At 35.3% G+C, this 19,084-nt stretch overlaps 1 protein-coding gene across 2 annotated transcripts in view; it reads left to right on the top strand.

Annotated features, from left to right (window-relative positions):
* LOC109540557 (neural cell adhesion molecule 2) overlaps positions 1-19,084 on the top strand; it is a 135,860-nt gene that overhangs the window by 90,706 nt on the left and 26,070 nt on the right. For both annotated transcript variants that reach the window (XM_048667439.1, XM_048667440.1), the window contains 6 exons: positions 4,918-5,028; positions 6,033-6,236; positions 11,266-11,417; positions 16,675-16,819; positions 17,404-17,534; positions 17,909-18,068. In XM_048667439.1, coding sequence (XP_048523396.1) covers positions 4,918-5,028; positions 6,033-6,236; positions 11,266-11,417; positions 16,675-16,819; positions 17,404-17,534; positions 17,909-18,068 — 903 coding nt within the window. The remainder of the gene's footprint in view (positions 1-4,917; positions 5,029-6,032; positions 6,237-11,265; positions 11,418-16,674; positions 16,820-17,403; positions 17,535-17,908; positions 18,069-19,084) is intronic.

Here is a 19,084-nt window from a genome sequence, read left to right as displayed (position 1 = left end):
CGTTTCATCATTCTCGCCGAACGGCTATTAATCACATCGGTTTGTCTACCGAAAAGTAACTTTGACATCTTTTTAACTTCATTTTTCTTCGCGATTGTTTCTTCACTGGAAAATGTTCACCAACCGTTCTAAATCGATCGATATTGAATTAGCTCGATGTGCCAGCGAGAGAAGTCATCAAGGGTTTTATGAAATTTTCAAAAAAACTCAAAAGCATTCATCTACTATCGAAAGAATACCAGGAAGAAAAGTGAACAGTTTCACAAATAAACTTTTATCATAAATTCATGTCAAAAATTCACTATTATTTCTTAAGCACAAATGGGCACTTTTAACTATCAGAATGGAGACGGGTAGAAGCTTCAAAACAATTCATCACAATCCTTGGAAGGAAGGAGCAAATTGTAATAAACTTTAAGCAACTTATGCGGATATTGATGTCTCTCTGACCCAGCTCATCTTAATTAAATCCGCCCCTAATATTCAGCAAAAGCTAATATCCAGATTAAAAAAACAGCGATGCCATAAACCGAGATAATAGCCGGTTAATGTGGCCTTTTGCAGGGCATTACCAGCCAGTCTAGTAGGCCTTAAGCAGGAAGGCTGAGGGGATAATTGCACACATAAATTGATTAAGAGGCCGGCTTTCATCTTGAGAGTGCAGGCCTCGGCCGGTCTCAACCGAAATTGCCGATCACAACAATAATTTCCCGCTAATCTCGATTTAATTCGAGGAAACTGTTCCTTTATGTCGAACTGGTAGCCTTTATGTAGAGTCCGGTAACTGCTCGAGATTGCTTTTGATATTCGGGGCGTAGTCTGGAAGTTTGCCATTAAATAAGCCCTGGATATTATGACTCTGGACTTGCAAAGTGCAATTGGACAAATTTCGGTTTGCCTCAATTGAAACTTGGCCGATTGCAATTATTCGAACCGCAAACTACTCACATTAATTCCTAGTGTTAATCAACATATTTTTCACATTGAAATCATTTGAACCCTGAACAGATCACATTTAGCATACGGAAATATTTGCAAAGAACAACTAAGCTTCAAACCAACAACTTATTTGAAAGCATTCTAATAAATCCCACAGATGTTGAACATTTAAATGGATAAATTATTTTCATTTGACTTGGCACGCAGTGCTAATGTTAAACAGTAAAATTGTGTTCGAACAATTTCTATTATCTTTCGCCGTTGTCGCTCGTGAATTCTAATCCGTTGTGAAACTTTAAACTCCCAAGGAGATCTTGCAAGTGCTCTTTTCGTTTCAGTCTCTTCTGTGGCCCACTTAAACTTTCGACTCTTGTTGAAATGTAAGCGCACCGCTCAAAGTGGATAAACATGAGAAAACTTTTTCAAACGGACGTAATGGGAAGATGAAACGCAACGCTTTCGCTGCCATAATGAGCTCTTTCACTTCGAGCTTTTCTGTTTGATTCCACGTGCATTTACTAATAACGACAGCATTTTTATCTAGGTGTTTTTTCGAAAGCATCAGCAAGTCTCGCAAAATTAAAGAAGCCTGCCGAAAAACAGCAGCCAATAAAAAAGACGCAATTTCTTTAATAAATCATTCACGGCCAGGGCTGCGAAACTTAATAAAGAACTCCCGAAGTTATCCAAAAGCAAGTGCGGAGTTTCTTAATTTACAACGGCGCTTCGTCCTTTGATCTCTCGCTCAAATAACTCTTTTATGTTTGCGTTCATTTCGAAATCTGTTAGTTTCTTATTAAATGGCAATTTCGCCGAACTTTACTGCAGCATTCGCGCAAAAAAATCACAGCTTTGATCAACGCATCGGCAACTGGTTTAATGAACAATTTCGAGGAAACATATTAGATCGATTTGTAATTAAAGTTCTTTGGCAGTTTTTTGTATTCGTTTCTTTATTACATGGAGTATTTTCATCAAATGCTGATAAAATATTAGTTAGAAATTTTTTCCCATGAAACTAAAATAGGACAATAATGAGTGAATTGTAATTTTAATTAAAATAAAACGAATCAATAAAACTGGTTAACTAGCATTCAGTACCAAAGGAATTTGAGCAATTTTGTTCCAAAAGATAAAAAAGCGCCACTGGAGTGTAATACACGTACTTTATTACTGCAGCTTCAAATCCCCTTATTAAATGTGATAAATTCCAGGGAATTTTCTGTGAAAGCAAAGCAAAAATCTGCCAAATAGCTAACGATCGGTAGTAGACTCTCGGAACGACATTAATAATAATAGTTCCCGGATCTCGGGGTCCTGCCCCGACAATACGAAATGGATGAGGAAAGGAAACGAAGAGCTAAATTGTATATATTGGCCGTTTTCCTATGCGGTTAAGCTCCGGCATCTTTTATGCGACAATTCCTGGTGTCATCATTTTTCAAACGTTTTGGTAATGTGTGGCACTAAATCAATAGTTGCTTGACGATTTATGTCGCTCTATCTACAAAAATGATTTATCTATATTTGCATTTAGAGCATGTTTTGCCCAGGTTAAATTACCAGATATTTCAACTTTTTGTTTTTCTTAAATGAGTATTTTAATTTGGTGTTTGTTCTGAAATCTGCTTTTTTTTATTTTCCCAACTAGAACTTTTGCGAATAATACTACAATATCAAACCTCTAAGATTGGCTATGGTGCGTTTGTATGCCTCTCTAGAAAGTGGGAAGAATTTTTTATATAGAAAGAAATATTTTCTATAAGAAGTAGTAAGTAATTATGAAGAAATTTATCCAAACGACTATAGGTGACCTTAACCAAGAGATGATATTTGAGACGTCCTATTGGAATTAATTGTTTACAGAAGTTTAGAAAGCTAGCCAAAGAATCTTTTTTTTTGCTGATAATAACGTTTGTCACTAATATTGCTTGATGGATGTGTAGAAGATTTATTTTTATGTATAAAACACCATTTCGCTTTTTAGAAGAGCAGTCGACAAGAGAAAATTGTAATTATTGTGGTTGCAAAAGTGACGCTTAATTTGCAGAAAATAGACAATGAATCGGGAAAATAAATCACTTTCGTCAGTTTTGTTACTAATTTGCCGCAATTGTGCAGTTTTTGGCGTTAACTGTGAGCGTTAAACTGCATTATTTTCGTGAAGGTAAACTTGCAGTCTAATTATGAAGAAAATAGAAAAAATAAATGGGAACTCTGGAGAAAAAAATCTTTCAAAATACAAGATCTAAGCCGTTGTGAAAATACGAGCAAAATGAACATCTGCAGAAATCAGCAATGTTACAATTCAGGTATACGTCGGCGAATTGTAACAATTTGACGAAAAAATTACGTTAGTAACATCAAATTTTCGTGTGACTCGGTGGACAGACATACGAAAACAACAACAATTATTGCGTCACTGCAAAAACTTGGAACACTTAATGTTGGGTGAAAAAAATGGATCAATTTTCATAATAATTAAATTAATCTAGATTTTAACAAAAGTGTAAGCTTTCGTAGACAGTGTGGAAAACTGATGAGATTTACATTCCGTTAAAACCCAGAAAAACCTGAACAGTTTCAATCTAGATTATATTTTCATTCATTTTCTTAACCATACATCTTGGAATTCTTCCAATAAAATGAGAATATTAAAATAGAAGCCCAACACTGTAAAATAATTATAAAAACATACTTGAAACAGCGGCAACATATTCATTTTAGTACTTTTATTCCGAACTACAAAACATAAAAGTAAACATGTTTTTAGTGCTTTTTATTCCGAAAATGGACGCTTTTAAAGATTCAAGCCGGGTTTGTCCGATTCGCTCATCATATCAATTAATTGTGTAGCATTTGTTCCCAAATCCAAAGTTCTCGTTTTCATCAAAATGTATCCTGCTAATAATAATCAAGCATGTCAGCACAGACATTGGCCTTCGAGAATGTTTTCATATGCACTTTTTCGCTAGCGAATTTCGCTCAACAAATGAATCCATTGAATAGTGTCTGGGTATGATTATTTTAGAAACACAAATACACAGTCGACATGTTTTTGAACTAAAAGGTAATATTATTTTGCTTCCGTCTTCAACTCAGCGTCCTATCCATTTCCCACTCAAACACCCGAGAAAATATACAAGCAAGACATTTGAAGTGGTTAGAACCGAGAAAGAAAAATACAATTACGCCACAAGGGAGGAAAACATTGCGTGTAAAATGCGAGTAATCAAATATAGCTTTTCCCGTTCCAAAGGCTTTGGCCCTTTGACCTGGCAGGTTTTCATAATTTTCTTTCACCAGCGATTTCACCAAGATTCCAAAAGGAATCCATTCCAACGTAAATAACTCTGGAATAGGAATTGGACTCGTCGCAATTTCTATCAAAGATCGTTAAATCAATATTGACCCACAGATACAGTGGAATAAAATAAAATATTTACAGGAGGATGTCTGCAAGAGCTTTCTACCTTTCGTTTGTCTTTTACTTTTGCCATTGCCTTCGCGAAACCATAAGTGTATTTGAAGTGGATGGAGGCAAAGCGAAAGAATTGCAAAGATCGGTAAAACTTGTCAAGACACGCGAGTTCACGGTCGTAGGTAGCATTTGTGCCGGAATTGAATAAGAAAATCTACTTTTTATATGTAGAAGTTTATAAAATAATCACATTTTCTAAGTGGGTTTTCCCTACACATTTTGTTTTGACAATCTAATGCGGTTTTCATAAGGTATTTACCCCCGTGGGTTGCCTTCTTATTTGGACAACACAACTGGAAGCCATTAATTTCGCATTACATTCAATTTCCTTACTGAATGGGAACGCTCTTTGTAATTTTTTCCCCTTTTGATCGCCAACAAACGAATATTAATGGTTCAGTTTAAGTTAAAAGGGTTGTTGTTTTGACCGATGTTTGACGAATATTTATTTTACTCTATGTGAAAATGCACCTAATTTGAAGTGGTTTCATTTTCAGTTCCGCCGGAGAAAATCCATATTTTCGACGACAAACGGATAGATAAATCGGTACTTTTAGGGCCGTACAATGAGGGTTCTGATGTCAGCCTTCTATGCGAAGTCCGTGGAGGTAAGAGCGCATTTACTTGCCAAACACATTAATATTTAGCGATAATTTCGACGTGAAGTTATTTGCAAATTATGCAAATGTTCCTTCAAAGCCTGGTTTTTTTAAATTCTCTGATTGCTCAACCGTGTCCGTTTTTTCATTGACAATAAATTCCGTCTCGATATAAAAGTGCAAATACACGTCGTTAGACCTTTTCGTCGGCGATGTTTTATTCAGCGAATTTCTCAAGCTGAAGTGCTCTGATTTAAAATAAATATTTCAGCGAATATTATCTTTCGTCGATGATTGCCAAATAATTTTCCAGTACGCTGAAAAATGGGAGGAAAAGATGAATTATGAAATAAGTGCAAAAACACGGAACATGAATATAAAGTAGCCCTTTTCTCCGGTTTTCGAGCACTTCTATTGGCTTTCGTACATCAATAAATAAACTGTTAAGCTTGGTCATTATGAACTTCGGTTTTTTAAATCATCTAAAATAATATTCAGTGTCTTCACTAAGCCCACTGCTCAATTTCCTAGTGAATAAGGAATGAATGGTATTATTTATAACAATACGGCGACCTTTTAAATCACCTTTTATGTGCGAAATACCGGGCCAACGAATATCCTACATTTTATTTTATAGTCGGGTAATTTACTTAATGGCCCTTTTTAATCTCTCCCGGTCAGCTTTCAGGTATATTAATAAATATGCCCATATTTTATCCATTAATCTTGCTCCCTATTTAGTATGTATTAATTTGTGCCGCATTGAATTTCTCAGTCGTAATAAGCAGTAGGTGAACTCAATTTAATAAACATATTTCAAAATTGAATTTAATGAAATGTGCATCATATATTTGCAAATTATGACAAAACCAAGTTTTCAGCAGAAGTTTACGAAATTAAATTATTGTTTTTAAAGTCGCGATAATCTATTTTTTTTGTTTTTTGAGATAAATCAAAGGATTGTTTTGAGCAGTGAAAGCATTTGGACACGTAATCGCTTCAAATCTTTTCAGGTCGGCCCCGACCTCGTGTCATCTGGTTTCTGGAAAATAATGTAATCGACGAGACGTTTGCGAACCGTTCTGAAGAAGTGGTCATCAATCACATGGTATTCCCCAACGTGGGTCGCCAACATTTGCATGCAAGACTGATCTGCCAAGCATCCAACAACAACATCGTGCCGCCGGAGACGAAGGCCGTGGTTCTGGACATTAATTGTAAGTAATTTAGGACCAGTTTATTACTGTCTCGAACAAGCCCTCCCTCTAGAGATTAACACGTTTCGGTTATTTGGTTTTCTACGGTGGACCTCCGTCCCTTCAACTGATTTATTACGAGTTTGATATTCCAAGGTGGGCCGATTCGAAAATTAATTCCTGCATCGGTATGGAAGGTGTCAGTAAACAAGTTAATTCAATTAGATTTTTTCGTACAAAACCAGCAACTTCACCAGCATTCAACATTTGTCTAGGTCTTTATCCGAAAGAATATTCTCTCAATCCTCATACATAAAGCATTTTATTTTCAACTCATACTTTTGCAGGCTTTTATATACTGCCGCACTTTAAAACTAATGAAACAACATAAATTCGAAGCTCCAAGGGAGATTACAAATATTCACTACGAAAACACACGCAACAACTTCAGTTGCATTAAAATTGCATTTAGCGAATTGTTTTCAACGGTAAAATAATATGAAATTAAACCCGTTAGCTTTCAAATGCTAAATCAAACGTTCGAAAGGCAAATATTTAAAAACACATATGTTGATGTATTGGGTTTGAGCAGACAACAAAATAGCGAAAACAATCCATCATCTTTGGCGTTCTTTAAAAAGTGCCTTTATTCACCACAAACTTTCAGACCTTTGGTACACCATTTTTTATTGAATAATTAACCCTTTGAAACACCTACAGTATATTTTGGGCTTAAACTGATCGACATTTCAGAGCGGTTTCGCTGCCGACTAATTTAAAGGAAATAGGACTTCATTTGGACCTCCAAAGGGTTGTCTTACATTAAATCATCCCTCTTGGCTCGTCCCTTGCGCAAAGAGCATTTCCCTGTACCTCATCATTCTTCCGATAGAAAAGTGTTATTTTCGATGTTTTCTAACACTTATATGTAAACTGAATATCAAATACTTCTGCATAATAAAGCCAATATAATTTTTTGGATCAGTTCAACATAAACCAACCCCCTCATTGGCTAATGCCTTTACGTATTTTCGCTCTAAGAGATTTACAGTCTAATAGAATCACACGTTATTTGTAATCTGACTTTCGGATTACGGTTATTAAGGCTATTATTTTGCGACGGGTCTCTTTAGGTCCAAATAGATTGTTCATTAAGATAACGAATGGTGCCCGGATAAAAGAATGGCTTCGGAATAATCGACTATAAATCCCGACCCCACTTTGGTTAAGGAGCATTTAATAAGATGCCGCAGTTTTTCAGGAGACTATTGAAATTTTAGGGCCCGTTAAATAGACGTAAATAACGTCGAAGGAGACACGTTTCCCAATAAGATGGCGATAATAAAAAAATGGCACATATCTTTAGCTATAACAATGAATTTCTATTAGGCGAATACCTGGCTAGTCGCACAACATAATTATAGAAATTGATTGATAATTCAAGATCTCATCGTAATATTTCCATATTTATCACCTAATTTCTCATTTGCAAGTTAGCACCTTAATAGACCTTCTATCTAATCTGCGAGTTCATCAGCACTTGATAATAACTATTTCGGATTGTAAGCTAATGGAGTATTGATTACTCAGCTACAATAGCAACAAGGCTACGTATACATTCGCTTCAAAGGATTCTCGACATGTGTAAAGCGGCTCGGGTTCTATAGTCGTTAGGCTGGAAAATTGGGACTTTTGAACAGTGCCAGTGGGAAATTAGTGACAGCATTGCAAGCATAATGATCATTTCATTGGTCTGCACTATTCAATGACTTGAGGTAAGGGATGGAAAACTGGGAAGAATCGTCAAAAGCAAAACCTGCTAGTAAAATAAGTATCGAAGGAGCCTATATTTATGAGCGGCTGTAACCTGAAAGCCACACAGTTTTTCTTATTTATATAATTGTTTGTAAAATTGACGATATTTCTTTTAAGGAGTTTTAGAAGCTTAATTGGGGAATTGCAATTCGAATTTATTGCCTCAACATATTCACTATTTAGGGTATATAATTGTTTGTATATTTTTATAATTGTTGGTTTGGTTTATATTCTTTCCATGTTTCAACACCAGTAACTAAATCTGTTAAAATAATGGCTGAGTGTTTCCATTTTTTATCCAATGACCCCGTTCCTAAAATTTTGTTTGTTCCTTGAAGCCATCGATTAGCTATGACCTCAAGCGTGAAATGCCACCTTCTACCTTGTCCGACTATTCAGTGCTAGCTTTTGGTATAGTTTCCGATTTTTTAAAAGGAGATTATCAAAATTGACGATATTTATTCTAAGGAGTTTTAGATGCTTAATTGGAGAATTTGCAATTCGAATTTATTGCCTCAATATATTCACTATTTAGGGTACAGTTTGATCTGAGCTTTTAACCGGAGCATTACGTGAAAGAAACTGCGAATTTTGCACTCGAAAAAATTACGTTTTTCTGGAATTTATTCCTTCCACCAACCCAGAACACAGTGACCGAAAATAGCAAAAATTAAGGTTCCGTGGATATTTTCATTGGGGTGGTGCATTTAGAGCTACTAAATTTGCTGCTCTCAAACTTTCCATTAGCACAAAAATATTCATATTGTGTCCATAACTATCTGTTTAATTGGGCGTTGGTTGGTTTCAAGAGATTTTCCTCGCTTTGGCTTAATAGAAAAATCCAGTTTTGTCGTCATGAAAATATTATTTTGCAATTGAAGCAATCATTCTCATCGTAGCATTTACTACAAAATATTATTCAGCTAATATCTGCATGTTTCTGGCTAATTAGCGCATATATTTTCGGTCTGATAATAAAAAACACTTTTAATTCAACGGAACCTAATTAAACAGCTGAAACCCCTATAAAATTGAATTCAAGCAAAGCCAGCAAGAGTTTCGGCAGAACGCTATCATTAGCATCAGCCCAAACAAACGAAAATACTCAGCAATTTTCAGCGTTTTTTTCTAGCCCGATAGAGCAAACATTACAAATTAACTTTTTTACGAACCGTCTGGAGTCTAGTCTAGAAGAATTTGATTTTCAATCTTCTAATCAAATAGCAAATTAATCCTGAAAATGTTCTAGCTTAAAGAGTTTTTGCTTGCAACCCACTTTCATCAATTATTATTATTATTATTATATGGGTCAATGAAGTTCAATTCTGCATGTGCCTCTGTGTGCTTCATTCCGTGAGTTAACATGAAACCCACATGTAAAATAGGCTTGTTATTCAATTCCGAACTGTTCCCGTAGATCAGACAGTACGTTTTGCTGCTTGAAAGGCACTGGCAAAACACAAATGTTTATATAGGTTCAGATCCAGCAATCAGCAAAGGATTCAGCATTCGTCAGACGTTTTAATTAAAGCTGGATGATCAAAGATCCGCAAGTTGTACCTTTTTAATTCGGTTCATTGTGATGCATTATTCCGTTTGCTCATAGTTTTTTTATGGATTTAAATTGCTTGAGGTTAGAAGACCTAAAACTGCTCTCCACTGTGAGAATTTTGCATTGCAATTACACACGAAGGTTAATTTTCCTATTTGCTTTTTATGGGTCTTTAACTGAGTCTAGGATGGTGTTGATTTTTAAGGATGATTGAATACACTGGCTAACAGTAAAAGTGAATATAGAACCACAATAATTTTCTGCCATGTAATTCACTTTAAAAATTCGCGTGACTGCAATTACCTGGACTTTGAACATTTTACAACAGGAAGTACTTTTAAATTGAAAAATGACGCCGGACGTAAATGATGGAGCATTTGCCAGAGACTCTAAATCAAATGGCCTAAATGGGTTTCAGAACTGAAAACAGCATTGAAAAAAGTTTCTTCCAGAATATCAATGCAAAAATTCTGGTCTTTAGCTTTTCCAGTGCAAATTTAGTCACAATCAGGAATTAAATTTTTAAGCCCTAAAGTTGTCAATATTTGATTATATTTTGATTCAAATGATTTTCATTTTCACAACGTAATATAGTACAAGTCACGCTTCATCGACAAACCGAGTTAACAATCGAAATTTGGTATATCGAAATTGGAAATGTTTATTTTCGCTGCCACTGAATAAAAAACATTGAAAACAGTTTGAAACTCGTTTACTCACCATGCAAATGAATCGTTTTAATTACATTTTTCAATGCTCAAACATCTTTGATCTTCATTGCAGGACAGAAATTATGTCCCCTTGTATGGTGTTCCTTTATTGGAATATAAATGGGAGTTTTTGTTGTGGATGTTTGTTTATTTTCATCTGGCCCTTTTAGTAACATTTTGAAATATTAATTAGGAGACGGGAATTGTTTGTGCTCTTGTGGAGCTATTTTCAAAGAACATTTAATGGGAATACATGTGGCTACAAGCAAAACCGGTACTTTTTATTGATTGGTTTATTTTTAGTAGCAAAAGTTTTTGCAGTAGGTACCTACGGAAATGTGGACTAATGGAAAAACTTAAGAAGCAAAATTCCTAGCTTGTTATTGTTGGCATACAGAACGGCTATAAAATCGCATAGCAGAAATGAAAAATTCTAAACTTTTTTGAGACATAGGAACTGTAGGCGGCACGTTGGCGTTGGAATTGCAGAAAAATTCGCAAGCAGTAAGAAAGATGTCCTCAATCAGTTACTTGAATCTGTGTCAATAGTACAGCAGCACTATACATTTACAATTTTCATTACAAGCCTAAAAGGTTTCGTATTTTTGAGGCTCGTCGCTCACGTTCTAATTATACCAGTGAGTAATTCTTCTGGTCTTGACTGGATGTTCTGATTTCTTTCGTAAAGCTATTCACACTGACGTTCTCTGATTTCGGTTCAGAGTTGCAAGCTTCCAATTGTTCATTTTACCACCGTTTTCTCCCTAGCTTTGGACTCTTAGCGAAAAAGCTTTTGAATATTCAAATAGAAAAATTGCATCCAACCAACGGCAGATGAAGAGGTTTTGAATTACGAACCCTTGCATACAATCCATGGCCATAAAATATCTTTTATAAACAATGCTATGGGTCTGTTAAAGGGCAATTGAGCACACCAGTGGCCCCTATCTATAAAACCTTTTTTCAATTACAGTGAAGCCTCAAAGTGTGAGCATCCTAACCAAGGAAAAACACGTCTCAGCAGAGAAGCGATACGAAGTGGAGTGCCGGACTTCTGGATCCAGGCCGGATGCCGTTATTACTTGGTGGAAAGGAAGCAGGCCCGTCAAACGACTGGCAAAAAACGTAAGTAGATTTGTTTTGTGCCTCCTTTATTGTCTTGCCCGGGAGATTTATTAATGAGTCCGAAACCGAGTGAGGTTTTGGGGGTTTTATGGCGTGGAATAATGCCTTTCGGGTCCTTCTGGAAAAACGTTACGGTATTTGTTAACGTCATTTCGACCCTAATGGATTTCCACCCTTAAACTCGAATGGAAACTGATGGGTTTCCCATTAAGCTATCCGAATCGTCGCTTTAATCAACCGAAATCGCCTATGGAAATAGCAACCATAAAGAAACCAATTGTCGCAAATATTCATTGGTCATCCGCGGATTATTTCGCACCGATGACAAAAAATTCTGATCGAATTTCATAACAGTTTCGAACTAATGTAATATATTTTACATTATACATTAATTCGAAACAATGGCAAGCATTCATTTGGCTTAAATTGAATTTTGCTGGTTGATTGAAAATTTTATGTCCGCGGCATATAGAATTGATAATAATCCATAATTTGTTGCTTTAATAATAAACTCAGACGCAGAAATATAGAATATTACTTAACTTACGACTAAGTGTAAATTGACTATGTGAGTGTGTTTAATTGAATGTGAGCTGCAAAGCGGCTTTTTGATTACATAAACTGCAAATAATGAATTTAATGTTTTTTACATAAACTGTATAAACTGCTGTTATTCAATGTTAGTTACATTAAATAGTCTAGTTTAAACATCAAATGCACAATTGAATTTGCTTATTTAATATTTAATTAATATTGTGCAGGTTTTAATAAATTACTTGCCAATATTTCAATCGAATACAATCGGCGTGTATTGGATACCGATTATTTATGAAGCCATAAATTCAAATCTAAAATATTTTATTACTAAACAGTTTAAATTGGCTTCTACCGACGACTTCACCCCGACATGGGCGTGTAGTTAAAAAAATCAGTTTATAAAGTATTAAACTCTTAGTGGATAGCTATTTATTTTTTAGGACCGATAGTTCACGAATGTTTGCTTGTTTTCAAATCCACAAGTAGCGAATAATTTGGCCATCGAAAATCTTCCACCGAAAGTTAATTAATTAAGTAGGTACAAAGTACATGCCTAATTTCGGTTCAATTATTGTCTGGAAATGATCTGCGAAGTCGTAGCTTGACGCTGTACAGAATTAGAAGTCGTAGTTTAACGTTGAACAGATTTGAGCCCTATTGCCAAACCATATTTTCAGCTAATTGGAAAATTAGTATTCCTTGTTTATTTAATTTTTTTATTTAAATTATGTTACCGAAACAGCGTCCAATGAAATGAGTTTTATAAAAGCTCCTTTGCAAAACCTCAGAAAAGAAAAGATTTAAGACTTTGCAAGTCAGCTTTGTTTCACTTTTCCTTTTTTGGCTTGCAAACATCTTGCTGATATTCAAGACACTAATTCGGGGAGTGTTTTTCATAGTCTGATCTACTTAAAGGTCCAAAAATTCGACAAGTCGACCACAAAATAGATGAATATTTCTCAGTGAGAACAAGGAAGTAAATTGAACAAAAGAAGCATTTTCAAATAATAATAAACCAAAAAAATCATTAAATTTGCCGGAGGTGGTGACTAGGGGATACAAGATAATACCAGAAAGAAGGCTAATTACATTAAAGCGTCGTAAAGAAATCGTCCCTCATTTTTCTTTACTTTCCAGCAGTTCTCTGCTTTTGGGACTCAACTTGTTCGGAGCATCATTAACAACCTCCTTAACTTCCTGATTCTTCTTCGCAGAAATAATAATGAATTTCGGAGGAGACAAACTTCAATTGTGTTATTGTGGGAGATTCTTTTGTATCGACAACAGAAAGTTTGAAAACTCGCTGCAAAGCTTTGAAAGTTTTTAATAAAATTTTGTAAAAATGCGCCAGAGTCCCGAGGAAAAAAGTAAATGCATTAGCTCAAATGCGCATTTCGGTTAAAGACGCTAGTTATTTATTTAATAAATCGCCTTATAGTGCTCCCGCTCCGGAACCAGCTGACAAAACTAAAGTTAAAACATTATTTTGAGGCTCATTAAACTCCGACTTTTCCATTGTGCGAACATCCGACAGCATCCAGCGGAATCCGTTTTAACTTAAGGTTCTTAACTGGAGGCTTCTTTTATTCCGAATTGAATGGGCTGCAGGGTAACAAAAGAAGGCACTGGAGAGTGATTAGGGCGATTTCTATACAAATTTGTGCCAGAGAAATGGTCGACGTTATTTACAAACAAACATTACGATCCAAGTGACAGTTTGATACATTAGGCAATGTTTTTGTCCACTGTAATAAAGCATGCAAACATTAATTAGTTTGGTACAAGAATGGACTAAAGTGTTAACTTAGTTAATGGCAAAACTACACGGTTTCGAAACGCAGTTTCTATTTTTATTAGAAACTCGAGGCAGCAATTGGTTTCGTACGTACTTATCGGTTAGGCAACGTACTGAACAAGACAGTTTCAATGTGTTGTTATGAGTGGTAAAGTAGGAAACAAAATTGAACGCGAAATAGTCGGCAGATGCAAAGCAGGCACAGCACACGGCAAAAAAATATTAAACTGAAATGGAAACCGGAAAATGAGTATTGAATTAAGTAAATAAGCAAGCAATGTTTGGACATTCAATCAAGCATAGCTTAAAGAAGATGCAGAGCTAGACATGGCCCAATCTTCTGAAAACTCCAAGACAACCAGGAAGAATTAGTTGGTAAATATCTGCGCTCTCTGAAGAATGGAAGAGCTAGCAAAGCAGAAGATGTGAACGATATAGTTGCATTAAATATGGAACAGAATAAACCGTTGGCGATGTGGACGAGTAACAATAAGTGTTCTTCAAAAAGAGTTGTTTAGCCTGAAAACTTCTTTACTTTTGCAAAAACTCATGCTATTAATCTGAAACCAGTTCACGTCTTCCGATTATCAGTTCAGCCAATCCGAACTCTATCCCATAAAGGTATAGAAAGCACGAAGCCACTTCTGTAAAGAAATAACATAAATATCGAGTTTATTTTCAATTGCCCAGCACCGCGTTTAAGAGGGTGTATATACGCAGACTTTTGTGCTACTCAACTCCACTAAAATACCCATCTGGCCATTACCGTGCCCGAGCCATTGTCGAGTTACTTCTCAAGTGTTTAGTAATTTACATAGGAATCTTGTTATAACTCGAAGATGGCAACAGGAGAATTTCATACACTCGACATTTCATTTAAGCAGGCGAATTTATATTGCATATTATTCCAGCCGACCCAATTATGTTATTATAACTTTTATCGTTACGTGTTTTGTGCTAATTTTTGCAGAAGAAAATTGTTTCCTTTTGGAAAAGTTGGAAAATTTTTAAAGTTTCTATGGTAAAGCAAGACCCAAACAAAGACTTGCCTGATCCTGCAAATGGCGTTTTGCAAGTCTTGCTTTTAAATATGGCGTAAAAATTAATTCAAAAATAATCGTATCAGGTAACAGATAATAATAACCAATACACAACCTAATACAATTAAAATATAAGGTGTTCGAAAATGAAACAATTTTAATTATATCGTTTTTCAAAATTATTAACGCGAACTTTTTCATTGTCTTAAGCTACAACAGCCATTCCCTCCCCAACTGGAATTTAATTCCTTGCAGTATGGTTTACTTTTTCTAACAAAAGTACAACAAACTCGATTTAAGGTATAAATGTTTTTACATTTTGATTGGGCTTATAAAATTTTAACTGGCAGCACATTTGACAAATATGAGGACAAACTCAATAATTAATAATAAACTGATAATGCTTTGCAAGGATTGAGAAATTTTACTATTTACACTTCATATTATTTCAGGAAACTGATGAAACTTATTTCACTGGAAAAAAAATTCAAAGTGTAAACTGTTCAGTATTTAAAAAAGTACTATTTAAAAAAATCAGCATAAAAAAATATTTTTAAGTTACACTAATATTTCAAGGTAAAAGTTAATAGACATTAGGGTCCTACAGTGTTCTGTTTATGTCCCATTTGCTCAAAGCTTGGGTCCCAATTTTTATTTTCGGTGAGTTTTGTCATTTAAAGTGAATCGTTGATATTTTAAGCATTTGAAACGGTTCAATTTTACATTACATCTAAGGGCTACTATGCAAGATTTAATGCGGTTTCATATCGAAGTACCTTTTGCAAGACTCTTTCAAAAATCTTGGTCTAGCAGTAAATGGTTTAATTCTTATTCTTGCTTGATCTTGGTCTTGTTTTTTTTTTGCGAGACCAGACCTTTTGTACACCAATTGAAGACTAAAACGACCAAAACACAGCTCTAAATACTTAGCTACAATTGTTCCTGTTGAAAAACAAGTTTGTGTTTTTAAATTTAAATCTGCTTACGTTTAACTCTGCTGAAAGTTCAATACACCCTCGCCGCAAATTTGCCTTCTACCTTATTCCCTGACAAAAATAAATGAATAGAAACGTGGCTAAGCAACAACACTCTATAAACTCAGTATGACAATTTCAATTAAAACTTCTTCTACTTTGTACCTTTAGCTTTGGGCCAATTGCGCGGCTGTATTGATTCGCCCAAGGTGTCAACTATAACTCGTCGAGATGAAGATAAATATAAGGAATCGTAGCGTTTTCTCGCCATTTCTTTCCGTATTTTTAGGTGGCAGTTTTTCTTGATAAAAACCATCTTGGCTCTCGTTTTTCTTTGGTGTGTTTCGCTATAAATTTCTGGGTGCATACTTAAGCAGTGAAATAATACGTTCACTCCTTCAGAATTTGGCGCCTGAATATGACACGTGACGAATTTCCCCTTTTTATTCCATGTTCCAACTTGGAAAAATCCTAATTTGCATTTGAAAAAAACTTCTGGCTAATACCCAAATCAATAGCGGATCCTTGAAACTTTACATCCCACATTAGTGGAACTTTCTTCTCGCAGAACTGTTCCAACTTTATACAGACTAGACAGCAACCGGGATCAGTTTCCCTTTGAAACTTTTAGCGAAATATCATTTGAGTTTTATATGGATTATTCGCAATGGTCTAGCGCTGGAGTTATCCGTCATAAAGGAAGGGAAATAAAAATTTCCAACAGAATAACACCACACGAGTTTTATGCGCCTGTAAACCGACACAACTGTAATAACATTGCGTTTTATGGAAGTTATTTAAACTTTATTCATTACAATAAAAGTTGGCAAAGTCCGATTTTTACCACTGAATTGGGACATTGGGTCTGATGGAATATGTACATTTACAAATCGTTGTTTTCCGCATTTCAGTTTGCTGAACAGAACAACCAAAGCTTGAGCATTTTAAACTTTGTGCCTGTCATCGATGATGATGGAAAATATTTAACGTGTCGAGCAGAGAATCCCACCATACCAGACAGCGCTTTGGAGGACAAATGGAGACTAAATGTTCATTGTAAGTAGTACCAGTTTTAGTGAATATTCGCTTGTAAAATTGTGCTGATCAAAAGTACTTTTATTGAACTTTTTGCTTCGACAAACATTGCAATCTGTTGATTTTAGCCATTTTATTCGACTCTACAAAACTTTACTTTACCACGATAACCATAACGCTGCTTTAGGGTGGAAAATGAGATTTCAAGCTTCCAGAGAGTGAATTTCATGACATTGAAAGTTCCCTGAAAACTTATAATTGGTTGTAATAGGTATGGGTAACGAGCTTCTCCTGATGGAATTGGGTAATTCTATTAAGGAGTTTTAGAACGCAAATTTCAACTTTCCCGTTGTTTAGAGTACAAATAAATGCTTTTGAATTTTGATGATAAATGCATCGTGAAAAATATCACGTCATGATATAGCGTGCGACTGATGAAGAATAGGCGAAAGACACACGATCCATTAAGCCGGACAATTTATCAAATGTCGCTTTTTCAACAACGGAACTTCTCCTTTCCTTTATAAAAATGAAATTATTGCAAATCTCTCTTTTTACAGGATAAGTTGAGGATCTTTTTATACAATGAAAACATTATTTTTCAGATGTTCCCGTCGTAACATTAAAAATGGGATCGACCCTCAACCCCGAAGACATCAAAGAGGGCGACGATGTTTACTTTGAATGCAACATTAGAGCCAATCCCAAGGCGTACAAACTTTCCTGGTTCCACAATGTAAGTATTTAGGCTGTTCAAATTTAAATATTATTCTGAAAACTTTAGAGTTTCGTCCCATCTTGTTTTCGTGCTTCTCCGGCTTTTTGAATAAAATTAAATTTGGTTTCGTATAATAAATGTCGGCATAATTCCGAAATTGTCTGCTTTTCTTCTTTGGAAATTTAATAAAGTACAAGGGGCGACGTAATCGCTCTTTATGGGATCATTTGGAAATTTACTTTTCCCTCCCACACTCGAAGGCTATAGCTTCCAAGATGTTTGCATAAGTTCAGGTGCCATAAGGATACATCAATTAATCAAATGTATCCTAGTTTGTTCAAAAATTGTCATTCCAGAAACCCTCATTGGACTTGTATGTGTTTTCTGTGTAGAACGTGGAAATATATCAAAACATGACTGCTGGTGTGATTCTGAGCGACCAAAGTTTGGTGCTTCAAAACGTTGTGCGAGCCACTGGTGGTGAATATACGTGCATTGCAACCAATACTGAAGGAAAAGGCTCAAGTAATCCAGTGAATCTCTCAGTAAAATGTAAGTAAAGTTTTTTACTTTTTAGGGCGACGCTGAATAAAATTATGTACTTCTTCAGCATCTTGAGCTTAAAACTTCCAAACTCAACGACAATCAGATCAAAGTTTGCCTTATTTCCACAGAGAATTTAAAACACATTTGATGGATAAATCGATTGACCCACTAGAACCTAGACAAAAATAATAAAAAATACATACACAAATTCATCACAAGTTTCAATAACTTTTGATTAGTACATTTTATAAAGTGTATGTATTTACAGAGAAAATTCTACTGTGCAATTATCGCTGTGTGGTGAATAGGGTGAACTTCTGCATGAGGGAAATATTCGCTCCTAATTGAGCTCGACTTCATCTGTGGGTAATATGTAATTTTCATATTGCTGTTTAATGAGGTAACTTTCCGGGATAGAAATAGAAGAGCGCCTTGCTCGGTTAAATAGCTTTAGCTCAGCTTTGGCTTATTTGTGAGCACTTTTTCTGTCATTGTTCATATTTATTATTCCGCAAAGTTTGCCCGGTTGAATTTATTTAAAATGGATATTGCTATTTAATACCTAAACGTTTCACTTCACTATGCCATGGATAGCGGAATATCCTCATGGCATTCGACTTTGTTTCTAGAAAATCCGCATTCCAAAAATCCGATTTGCCGAGAATATTTAAACGGCATTCAGGTAGTGAATACTTTATCTGTCCCAACTGTATGCAAGAGGAATTAAAATTTGAAATAAGCGAAATCTACATAATCCCTAAAAACAAACCGACACGGCCGAACGTTTGGCTCACATTTCGCATCAATTTCAAACACCGATTTTATGCGCTTTTTTACTATGTGCAATCGGTTTCAGGCCATTTTGCAAGCTTCATTTCTAATATAAGAATATTCATGTTTGAGACCATCGGTGTCCGTTGAGGCGGAGTTTCGATTGAAAATTCGTCGGCTTTTATGCAATGAAAAAAAACGAGTAAATATTACTTTTGGTATGGATTTGTCAGGTCTCTAAACGGCAAATT

Source organism: Dendroctonus ponderosae, unplaced genomic scaffold (assembly GCF_020466585.1).
Source record: "Dendroctonus ponderosae isolate FM_Combo_2020 unplaced genomic scaffold, Dpon_F_20191213v2 Dpon_F_20191213_6, whole genome shotgun sequence".
Taxonomy (NCBI): Eukaryota; Metazoa; Arthropoda; class Insecta; order Coleoptera; family Curculionidae; genus Dendroctonus; species Dendroctonus ponderosae.
Note: the sequence above shows the minus strand (reverse complement) of the source record. Positions and strands in the feature narration are given on the sequence as shown.